This window comes from Martes martes (assembly GCF_963455335.1).
Source record: "Martes martes genome assembly, chromosome: X".
In the NCBI taxonomy this organism is placed as follows: domain Eukaryota; kingdom Metazoa; phylum Chordata; class Mammalia; order Carnivora; family Mustelidae; genus Martes; species Martes martes.
In genome coordinates this window covers 56,463,839-56,475,939 of record NC_137897.1, presented here as the reverse complement: position 1 = coordinate 56,475,939, position 12,101 = coordinate 56,463,839, and the positions used below count along the sequence as shown (strand labels likewise).

Below are 12,101 nucleotides of genomic sequence, written 5' to 3'. Positions count from 1 at the left end.
ATGAATAAAGAAGCAAAACTTTCCAACACAACATTAGCAAGTAGCATTCAGTAATATGTAAGAAGAAGTGGGGTCCATTCCAGGGAGGCAAGACAGTTTCAATAACTCAAAATAAGTCAGTGTATTTCACCATATTAACAGACTAAAGAAGAGCAGTTACATAATTATATCAGTGCAGAAAAAGCACTTAACAAAACCCAGCACCCATTATGATTTTTTAAAAAAAGAGCTTTTCAGAAATAGAAAAAGGAATCTCCTCAATGTGAAAAAGAGCAACTATAAAAAACTTAACAGAAAACACTAAACTTCATGGTGAAAGACTGAATGCTTTCCTCCTCAGATTAGGAACAAAGCAAGAATGTACTAAACAGAAAACCACAGGCCCAAAATGGCAGCATTTAGGCCAAGTCACCAAACCAGAGTTTAATACAGAATCTAACTGTACTTTCCACCTCCCCTAGAAACATAGTCTTAACCGGTCAGTCAGGAATTTTCCAATCGGCACCAAGGGGATAATCTGTCACATGGGTTCTCCATTCCTCAAGGGAAGATAAGGTAATCCACCTAATAAGACTCCCTGCCCTTCCCCTTAAGGTACAGCGAACTTGCCCAAACAATCTTTTCCTTTCTTTTGATAATGACTTCTTGTCCCATGTTCCTTCCTACAAAAACCTTCCATTTTGTACAACTCCTCAGAGCTCCCCTCTGCTAGATGGGATACTGCCAGATTCATGAATCACCTGAGAAAGCCAATTAGATTTTCAAATTTACTCAGCTGAGTTTTTGTTCTCTAACAGATGTCCGCCTTCCCTACTGTAATTCAACATAGTGCTGAAAGGTCTAGCCGGTATAATCAGGCAAGAAAAGGAAACAAAAGGCAGACAAAGCAAAAAGGAAGAAATAAAACCGTCCCTATTTGGAGATGACATGATGGTGTGTGAAGAAAATCCCAAGGAGCTACAAAACAATTCCCAGCACTAATAAGGGAGTTCAGTGAGGTTGTAGGATACAAGATAAGCAGAGACAAATAAATTGTATTTCTATATGCTAGCAATGAACAAATGGATGCCAAAATTAAAAATACAATACCATTTACAATTTCTCAAAATGAAATACTTTAAGTGCAAATACAACAAGACACGTACAGGACTTGTATGCTATAGAAACTACAAAAAGCTCATGAAGAAATTCAAGGAAGATCTAAATAAATTGAGAAATACAGGTTGTTGCAACATGGGGGGGTTGGGGGGTAGGAAAAGAATAAATGAAACAAGATGGGATTGGGAGGGAGACAAACCATAAGAGACTCAATCTCACAAAACAAACTGAGGGTTGCTGGGGGGAGGGGGGTCGGGAGAGGTGGGTGGGGTTTTGGACATTGGGGAGGGTATGTGCTATGGTGAGTGCTGTGAAGTGTGTAAACCTGGCGATTCACAGACCTGTACCTCTGGGGCTAATAATACATTATATGTTTATAAAAAAATTAAAAAATTAAAAAAAAAGAAATACAGGTTGTTCGTGGATTAGAGGACTTGACATACTAAAGATGTCAATCCTCCCTTAGATTTATATACAGATTTAGAGAAATGCCTATCAAAATTTCAGGAGGGTGTTTTAGACACAGACAAGCTTATTCTAAAATTTATATGGAAAATCAAAGGAACTAGAACAGCCAAACAATTTTGCAAAAGAAGGAGAGAAATGGGGAGGCATCGCTCTACCCAACTGTAAGACTTATGTAGCTACAATAACAAAGACTGTATGGTCCCGGTGGGGGGATAGATACATAGCTCAACGGAGCAGAGTAGAGACCCAGAAATATACCTCCACAAACATGCTCAGCTCATTCTCAGCAAAGATGCAAAAGCGATTCAATGGAAGAAAGATGGCCTTTTCAGATGGTGCTGGAGCTACTGCACGTAGGCAAAACAGAGAACCTTGATCTGTGTAGTGAGCTGAAGGGTAGCCTCTGAAAACCTATGTCCACATCCTTATCCCCAGAACTTGTGAAGGTTACCTTATCTGGGAAACGGGTCTTTGCAGATGTCATGAAGTCCAGGATCTTGAGATGAGAAGATTATTTTGGATTGTTCAAGTGGGCCCTAATCCAACGACAAATACCCTTATGAAAGAGACACAGAGACGTTGATGTGAAGTTGGGGGCAGAGGTCGGAGTGATGTGGCCACAGGATAAGGAAGCCAAGGATTGTTGGCAGAAGCTGGAAGAGGCAAGGAAGGATTTCCTCCTAGAGCCTCTAAAGAGGGCATGGCCCTGCTGATGCTTTGCTTTCAGACTTCTAGGCTCCACAACCATGAGAGAATACATTTGTCTTGTTTTAAGCTACTAAGTTCGTGGGAATTTGTTATGGCGGTCTCAGGAAACTAATGCAACCTGTTTCATACCTCTAAAAAATCAACTTAAGGGACGCCTGGGTCAGTCTAGCTTCCCAGTCTTCATTGCAGCTCAGGTCATGATCTCAGGGTTGTGAGATCAATCTGGCCCTGTCTCTGGCTCTGTGTGGGGCATGGAGCCCTGGGAAGATCCTCTCTCTCCTTCTCCCTCAGCCCCTCCCCCACCACCCCAACCAATGCTCGTGTGTGCATGTGTGCTCACGCTCTCTCACTCTTGCTCTCAAAAAAAAAAAAAAAATCACCTTAAAATGCATCACACAGGGGGCGCCTGGGTGGCTCAGTTGTTAAGTGTCTGCCTTCGGCTCAGGTCATGATCCCAGAGTCCTGGGATCCAGTCCCGAATCAGGCTCCCTGATTAGTGGGGAGCCTGCTTCTCCCTCCCCCACTCCTTCTGCTTGTGTTCCCTCTCTCGCTGTGTCTCTCTCTGTCAAATAAATAAATAAAATCTTTAAAAAAATAAAATAAAATGCATCACAGACTAATCTTATCGTGGTGATCATTTTGCAATATATATGTGTATCAGATCATCGCATTATCTACCTTAAACTCACACATCATACCTCAACTATATCTCAATAAAACTGGAAAATGCATCACAAACTTAAATGGGAGGTGGAAAATGAAATTTTTAGGAAGAGGAAAAGTGTTTGGAATTGAGAGCTAGATCTTCTACTTAATCAAAACATGACATGAACAGTCAGTTCGCTGGAAAGGCTATATGGATGGCAAGTAAGCACATGAAAAGATGTTCGATGGCTTGCCATTAGGGACATGCAAAGTAAAACCACGACAAGATATCACCACACACCCAACCAGAATGCCTAAAATTAAAAAAAAAAATAGTGACCACACCAAATTCTGGTGGAGATGCCAAGAAACTGGATCTGTCATACATTGCTGATAGGAATGTAAAATGATATGGCCATTTTGTAAAACAGTTTGGCGAGTTACTTTTTTTTTTTTTTAAGATTTTATTTATTTGTCAGCGAGAGAGAGCGAGAGAGAGCATGATTACAAGCATGGGGAGCAGCGGGCTCCTCGCCGAGCAGAGACCCCCTGATTCGGGACTCCATCCCAGGACACTAGAATCATGACCTGAGCCGAAGGCAGATGCTTAACCGACTGAGCCACCCAGATGTCCCCAGAGAGTTCCTTGAAAAGCACGAGCTGGCCCTTGCATTTGTGGACATGTCTCCCAGAGAAATAAAAACTGTCTACAGTTTTATGACTGTTTGTAGCAGCTTTATTTATAGTAGCCAAGAAACTAGGAACAATCCACGTGTCCTTCAACAGGTGAATGGCTAAACTATGTACAATATATCCCAGCCATGGAAAACTACTCGTCTGTAGAAAGGAACAGAATATCCATACACACAACAACGTGGATGACCCTCCAGAGAACTCAGCTGACTAAAGAAAACAATCCCCAAAAGGTCCTCTACTGTATGATTCTATTTACACAACATTATTGAAATGACCTCGTTTTAGAAATGGAGAACAGAGGAGTGGTTGCTAGAGCTTCAGAGTGTGGCTCTGAAAGGGGACCTCGAAGGATCCTTGTGATGATGGAAATCTTCTGTATCTTGACTGCATGTGTGTCCCGCTTCTGATACCGCACCCTAGTTTTGCAGGAGGTTGCCATTGAGGGAAACTGGTTGAAGGGTCTACGGGATTTCTCTGTGTTGGGTTTTTTTTTTTTTTTTTAGATTTTATTTATTTATTTGACAGAGAGAGAGAGAGATAGCAAGAGCAGGAACACAAGCAGGGGAAGCGGGAGAGAGAGAAATGGGAGAGAAAGAAGCAGGCTTCCCAATGAGCAGGGAGCCTGATGCAGGGCTCGATCCCAGGACCCTGGGATCATGACCTGAGCAGAAGGCAGACGCTTAACCGACTGAGCCACCCAGGCGTCCCTCCAAGATATACTGTTAAGTGAAAAAAGTAAGTTATCAATCGGTGTCTATGGTTTCCTAGCATTTATCTTTAATACCCACACACAACCATACATACATATGTATATATACATATATACACAGAAGAAGATGTGGAAGAGGGCACTCTACGGTGATCACAGTGGTTTCCTCTGGGGAACAGAGCTGGGGAGGGAAGAGGGTTTTGAACTGTAGCTGGATTATTGGTTTCTTTTTTTCCACAATGAGAATATATTCACATGCTACTTGTATAGTGAAAACATCCCAGCCATAGCTACAGTGTTCTAGGAATCCAAACCTGTTTGTTTTATCCTGAACCAGCCAATCCCTGCTTCACCACCACCATGGCCAGAAGACCCGGCTCACGAACCCCTGCCCTTGAGCCTCAAGGAAGTGGCTCCTTACCTAGCTTGGAGACGGGCCTGCCCGTAACGTACCACTAGTGAAGTATAGAAATACCACCCGGAAGGGCCAATGTGCCCATGACCATGAACCTACCCACGGCTGCTGACAACTTAAAAACCACACAAAGTTCTGCCCATACTAATCAGTGCAACGGTAGTTTCTGTAAGGTTCAAGCTGACACATCGTCACGCAGGTGTCAGTCATGGGAGTAGCAAAGACTTCCCCTACCCTCTGACCCCAAAACATGGCAGCCTTTGAGCCTCTTTGGAGGCAACTGAGAGCAGTGGGCATGACCAACAACTGGATACCTATGCTGCGCCTGGCTGAGAGCAGACTCACAGTAGGATGGTCCCTGAGAGCATCCACTCATTCACCATATATTTACTGAGCACCTACTATGAGCCAAGTGGTATTCTAGACACTGATCACCAGCAGTGTCTACAACAAAGTCCCTGCCCTCATGGGGCTCTCATTCTAGGCAGGGAGCAGATGATAAGCAGGATAAATAAATTATACATTAGGTGGTATTAAGTGCCATGAAAAAAAAAAAAAACAACATTGCCTGGAAGGAGGATATAAGGTGTTCGGTGCCAGGGGTGGAAATTTTAGAAACGGTGGCCAGAGAAGGCCTCCCTGAGAAGGTAACGTTTTGGTGGAGATCTGAAGGAGGTCAGAGAGCCAGGTGGTTCTGGATGTCTTCCATTTCTACCACCAGATCTTCTCCACCCTTCGCCACCCAGCCATGTGCCCTCGTGTGCTGACCTGTGCGGACTGCATCAACGGCTTCCCTTGCCCTCTGGCTTCGGGTTAGGTTTGACCAATGGGAGGCACCTGGAAGGAGATGAGAAAGAAAAAGAAGATGAGATTTTTTTTTTTATCAGCTCTCTCTGTGCAGGTTCATCATGGGTTGGCTGCACCCCTCTACCAAAGCCCACAGCCCCCTCCAGGTGGCCCTCTCCATACAGCAACCTTTCCCTGGTTCCCATGACCACTCGCTCCTGGGATCATGACTGCCACTGTGGTGGGGGAAGGGGCATTGGGGAACACTCTCGGCAGAAGGAAGAACAAGTACAAAGCACAAATATGTCTGGAAGGCTTAAAGTAGGATCGACTTGAACGGAGGAGGTGATGGAGGAATCTGTAGAAGAGAATGTCCAGGACATAAGGTGCGGGCAGATGATGAGGCCTTTGCAGGCCACCATCAAGACTTCTTTTATTGTGACTGAGAAGGGGAGCAGTTGGAGGACGCTGAGCGAAAGACTAACATACTCAGCCTAGGCTTCAATAGCATCTCTTGGAGCGCCTGGGTGGCTCAGTAGGTTGGGCCTCTGCCTTCGGCTCAGGACATGATCCCAGGGTCCAGGGATCAAGCCCCGCGTGGGGCTCCTTGCTCAGCAGGGAGCCTGCTTCTCCCTCTGCCTGCTGTTCCTCCTACTTCTGCTCTCTCTCTCTCAAATAAACAAATGAAAAATCTAAAAAAACAAGTAGCATCACTTGAGGAGACTGGTGATGGGCAAGACGGGACGATGGCTTGTACTAGGGTGGCAGGAGATGGCATCGTTGGAGGTGGTGAGAAGTGCTTGGATTCCAAATAGATATTAAAGGTTGTGCAGAGGGATCCTTTTTCGGTAAAACGACCAGAGCAAAAGCCCAAACTCAAGACCAGAGACTTGTTACCCTGCTTATCATTGTGCATCCCTGAAAATCCTGTTATTTGACACAATTCCAGAAGGCCCTGCAGGCAGCATGATGATTCCCTGAATTGTGTAATTCTAGGCCAAAGGTCAAGCCCCAAAGATCCCCAGACGGTGCTTGACTCCCGACTCCCGAGCAATTCCAGGAAACTATCATCGTGGGTTTTCTAAGCAACCCACCCCACCCTAAAGCCACAACTCTAGAGGGGTCATACTGGGTGCCATTTTGCCCCCAAATGGGCTCCAGCCACTCTGCCTCCATCGGCCCCTTCGTGAGCTGGCTTAACCATGTCACATCAGAATTCTGGGCAACGCTGTCCATACCTCCTGTCCTCTGCTCCCCATCACTCACAGCCTGGCAGCAGACAGATCACATGCGTCACGAACTTAGCAGACAGGGACAGTTTCCAGAGGTGCTCAGAATACGGTGTGGCAAACATCTCAGAGGTACCATGACTCTGATAGGGAATTTTACATTTGCTTGGGAAGACAGTCAACCATCAACCACAGGCAGGTCATTGGGAGGGAAGAGAAGTTGGAAAACTTGGCCCCACAGTCCACGAGCCCCTGGGTCTGCAGCATCTCCTGGGAACAAAAGCACCCTGCTGATCCTCGGGATAAGGCCTGTTGCTTCATAACTGTGAACCCCCAGCAAAGGCACCCAGCTGGAAACTACACCACAGCACATGATTCTGAAAGCTCATTCCAGAGCCAGGAAAAACTGATGGTATTTTGTTTATGTTCAAAGAAATCAATCCAAAGAGATCAGCCCCACGGCCAAAGTCAGCAAGACCTCGGAGCACACAGTTGCCAACTAGAGAAGGGACAACCTGCCCTGGAATCCCAGATCCAAGACTTTCGAGCTGTGTTCCCTCGGGCCACATTTTTACCTCTCCCGGGACCTCAATTGTCTAATCCATAAAATAAGGACACCACCACTCCCTACCCCCCAAGTTGCATCAAGGACAAAAATTAGCTCAAGCGTGTAAAATGTATCTGGCACGGCCTATGGGATACTAGCTGCTTGCCACATGTTGGTTTTCTTCTGGGGCCCGCTCTTCTTTGGCAAGTTCTAGGCCCACGGTGTGGGGGCAATGATGTGGTTCCGGTGGCCCCCCTGGTGCCCTTCAGAAGAGCTCTCGGAGGAATTCTCTAGCTCTTTCATGCCGATGCTGTTTTTGGCTCTTTACTAAATGAGCGTCCTGGGCAGCTGGCATCTGATCCCAGCAGGATATGGTTCCATGCACAGCGTGGCACCGAAGGGCACTAATGCCTCTTAATTAACTATACATTCAGCTGACCGGCCTAAGCAGCTGCTTGCATTTGCAGAATCCCAAATCTTTCTTATTCTGTTCCAAGTTATTGGAACCCCCAAGGGAGGTAAGTTGATGATGCAGACCTTTGCTCTCCACGCCCCGCCCCTCTCCTCCTCTACCCCCACACCCCCGCCCCAGTCTCTCCTGTCTTCTCCACACCGCTCCCTCTGCCTGGCTTTGGCCTTGGCTCTGCATCTTTTTCCTTCGCTTCCCTAGCTCTTTCATGAATCCTCATCCAAGGACCATGCTGATGCAGGGAGAGCAGTTAAAAGTGGCTTAAGTGGAGCCACGGTAAGGCCTGGGGGAACCCATCCCATGTCTTCTTTGCCCTGTCCTACCAGACCATCCCCCAAGCCTACTTTCCCAGTCATTCACACTGAGCTGGGTAAGGGGGTTACAAAGCAAAACAAGACATGGCTCCTGGGACACCTGGGTGGCTCAGCTGGTTAAGTGTCGGCCTTCAGACTCAGGTCATTATCACAGGGATCGAGGCCTGGGATCGAGTCCCATGTGGGGCTCCCTGCTCAGCAGAGAATCTGCTTCTCTCTCCCTCTGCCTGCCGCTCCCCCCTGCTTGAGATCTCTCCCTCTCTCTCTGTCAAATAAATAAATAAGTATAATCTTAAAAAAAAAAAAAACAAGACATGGCTGCTGCCCTCAGAGAACTCTTAGTCTAGTGGGAGAGAGAGCCCGGCGGCGGAACTGAAGAGGTGGAGAGGGAGCGCTGCGGTGGGAAAGCATTTGCTTGCCTCTGAGGCGTCAGGGAGAGGAGACCTGGCCTGGTCTTGAAGCCCGGGTGCATATTTCCAAATGGAGAGAGATGTCAAAAGGCAGCCCAGGCTTGGGGGGAAGTTGGCATGGAGGTGAGAAGGGCAGTGTGTGTTTGGGGCTCCATGCGGCCTGATGGTAAGTTCTAGCAGATGAGCCACAATGAGCCTGGGCAGGAGCACCTGGAGCCTGCTTGCCAAGAGAGTGCCAGGTTGATGGGAAGCTGGACCACAGGGGGTTAAGATGCAAGGCTGGAGAGGCTGGACCTGGTGAATGTTGGGAAGGCACAAGACAAACACTGTGTTTTAAGAAGAGAATTCTGGAAGGCAGAGACCAGAAACATGGAGGCCAGGTAGGAGGCTGCTGCAATGGTCCTGGCACAGGCCGAGATCCTGAACTGGGGTGTTGACCGTGGCCATGGAAATGAGGGGGGCGGCGAAGAGATACCACTAGGGCTTGTTTCCCTAGCTCTGGCCTTTATCCTGGATTCATTCTTTCCTTTTCCTCCAGTATCTTCTCCTTCGACAATCTCAATGGGTCCTGGGCCTCAACTCTAACTCCAGCCTCAATGTGGATTTATCCCAAATCCATTATCTTGGGATCTGACCTGTCATCTGGCCCTGGGACCAGTTTCTGGTGGCTTCCTGGACTTTCCCAAGTAGCCAACTCATCAGCATTTTGAAAGCTGCCAGCACGGTGCACCTGAGCCCTGACCCAGCTTGGGAGAACCACGTACCTCAGCTACAGTCTGGGCTTCAGGGGCCCAACTCACCGACTGAAGGAGCATTTTACAGCTCTGTAGAGCAAACTTGATTTCCCAGTTCTAAGCCACCCGATTTACATGAGGACTTAGAGGACTCCGTGCATTCATACCCTGGGAATGGCCTTCCTTCCCTGGCTCACTGTCAAGTTCCCCCGCAGTGGCCCTCAGCCGGGAGAGGGAGGTGTCCTTCTGCCCCCTGGAAGTATTTGGGAATGCGTAGGGACATTTAACGTAGTCCCAGTGACTCCAGGAATCAGGATGTAAAATATCCTACAATGCACAGGGAGCTCCCCCACACGTGCAGAGACTGGTCTTCCTCCGAGTGTGAAGGCTAATCTCGTTGAGAAACACTGTGACCGTGGGCCCAATGAGAGCAGGGACTCTGGTTATCTTGTTCTTTACCATGTTCCCAGCATGCAGCAGAGTGCACAGACCAGGAGGGTGTGCGCTGTTTGTTAAACTGATGAATCAACTCACCCCTTCATAAAACCAATACCCACTGAGCGTTATGGTTGGCACTGGGGATAGAAAGACAAACAAGGTGGGGCGCCCGGGTGGCTCAGCCGGTTGGGCATCTGTCTTCGGCTCGGGTCATGATCCCAGAGTCCTGGGATCCAGCCCTGTGTCGGGCTCCCTGCTTAATGGAGAGCCTGCTTCTCCCTCTTCCCTCTGCAGCTCCCTCTGTTTAAGCTCTCTCTTTCTGTCAAATAAATAAATAATATTTTAAAAAAAGAAAGATGAACAAGACTCAGGCAGTGCCTTTGCACCTTGGCTGGCCTTTGCTGGAATCTCGAGATGGGAGGCCAAAAGTTAAGAACGCCTCATCTTCCATAACCACCACGGGGGCCCCTTCCTACTAAGAGGAATGCATTACCCGTTAGATGCGGACTTGAAAATCCATTCATTCCTTCAAGCAACACTTGAGTAGCCCATGAAATGTCCTGAAGCCCTTGCAAGACATTTTGCCAGAGCTGGGCTGGGAGGAGAGGAGGGTTGGGGTGGGGGTTTGGAAGCCGGGCGGGGCCTGAGGGGTTCCTGCCGAGCTCAGGGCCAGAGCAGACAGGCCCAATCAGACAGTCTCTTGGGACTGGGGGTGTGGGGGGTGGGTTTGGTGTGAATGGAAATATGTGCCACATGGCCTGAATTGCAGGGGCCGGCCTCAGGCTCCCTCAGCCCCAAACACTTCCAGATGGATTTATTTATAAATCCCAAACCAGAGCGGCTCTCAGCTTCTTTTCCTCACTTTCCTCCCCACTCCTGGAGCAAGCCTGGGCCGCCCCTTTCCACTCCGGAAACCAGCAGGAGACGGGGAATGTGCAATACTGCTCAGCCACAGCCCTGGTCTGGGCTCCCGGTCACTGCCTGTCCCCTAGGTGGCAACAGCGGCTCACCGTGTGGGTGTGCCAACAGAGTGGCCCATACGTACTCCCGCCCACCTGGTCATCTGGACTCTCAGGCCAGCGGCTAAATAGGTCGTACAAGCTGGGCGCATTCACTCTGGCAAGTCTGCATTCCAGACCGGCCTCCGCTTTGTGTCACACCCCTGTCTTCTCATCATTTGTCTCCAGGAGATTCTGAGCTCCCTCCCCTCCACCTTCTCCCAGGGGATACTGCTTCTCACAGTATAGGCTGCCAGAGGCTTTGGACTCGGACATTTTTTCAGATTTGGAAACGGAAGCTCAGAGAAGTTGAGTCACTAGCCCAAGGTCGCACAGCATGTTTCACAGCAGAGCCTGGAGTCTAAAGCCCCAGGGAGCTCTGTCCTGACACTAGCGCTTTCTAAACCTATGTTTTCCCGTGTATGAAGTGGGGTTAATGCCTGGCAGGTGGTCCGTTCTAAGTGTCAGCTCTGGAGCCGCTCTGCCTGGAGCACATGCTGCTTCTGTCATTTGCCAGCTGGATGACCTTTGATGAGTCACTCTTCTGCTTCGTAATTCAATTTCTTTATCTTTCCTTTAAGGATCAAAAAGATAATGGAGGTAAATGGTTTAGCATAGCGTCTGGCCCACAAACCCACAAGAAATAATAACCGATCTAATAGTTTATTGCTCATTTGCAACATTATAGAGCTCAACAGCTCCCATCTCTTGAAATATGGGCCAGGCGCTATACAAACACTGCCTCCTGACTCCTCACCACATCACATCAAGAGCAGTAAAGTTGGGTTTGGCAAGATTAAGTGACGTGAACTCAGCTCTAGGTGATTCCAAGGTGATAGATTCCAGACTTCCTACAGAGTCTGCAGGATAAAAGCCACCTGGGTGTGTCCTTAGCTGATTCTCTGCCCAGCCTTCCCCAACCTCCCCTGCCCTATCTTGCCTCCTCTAGGACTGGTCCGAGAGCTTCCTGCCCACCCAGCCAAGCCAGAGCATTTCGGGGGACTGAAGCAAGGCCTGTGAGCTCTTTGGGTCTGCAGGAAGCTGGTGGCCCTGGGGCTGTGGCTCCCCACTCCCCTCCTCTCCCAGCCATGGTTGGAACTGGTGGTGGCTGGAGGGGACAGGGTGGCAGAGAAGGCAGACAAGGGCTCCAGAGTCAAGCTTCTGGATGCACCATATCCGTTTTCTGTGCAACCTCTCTGCTCTCAAAGTTACGTAGAACCAAGGTCTGACTTGGGGAGCCTGGTGGCGGGGTTTGGGGCTTAGTCAGTTAAGTGTCTGCCTTCAGCTCAGGTCATGATCTGGGCATTCTGGGATCGGGCTCCCTGCTGAGTGGGGAGCCTGCTTCTCCCCTTACTTGTGCTCTCTCTCTGTGTCAAATAAATAAATAAATAAATAAATAAAATCTTAAAAAAAGAAAAAAGAACCAAATTTTGACAA

At 48.4% G+C, this 12,101-nt stretch overlaps 1 protein-coding gene across 2 annotated transcripts in view; it reads right to left on the bottom strand.

Moving 5' to 3' along the window:
- Window positions 1–12,101, bottom strand: part of NHSL2 (NHS like 2) — a gene marked incomplete at both ends in the record, with an annotated part of 248,043 nt that overhangs the window by 133,652 nt on the left and 102,290 nt on the right. Inside the window, one exon of one of the 2 annotated variants that reach the window (XM_080795069.1) lies at window positions 5,508–5,576. The exons of the other annotated variant lie outside the window; for it this stretch is intronic. Within the exon in view, the coding sequence (XP_080651195.1) occupies window positions 5,508–5,576 (69 nt within the window). The remainder of the gene's footprint in view (window positions 1–5,507; window positions 5,577–12,101) is intronic. 2 annotated transcript variants of the gene reach the window in all.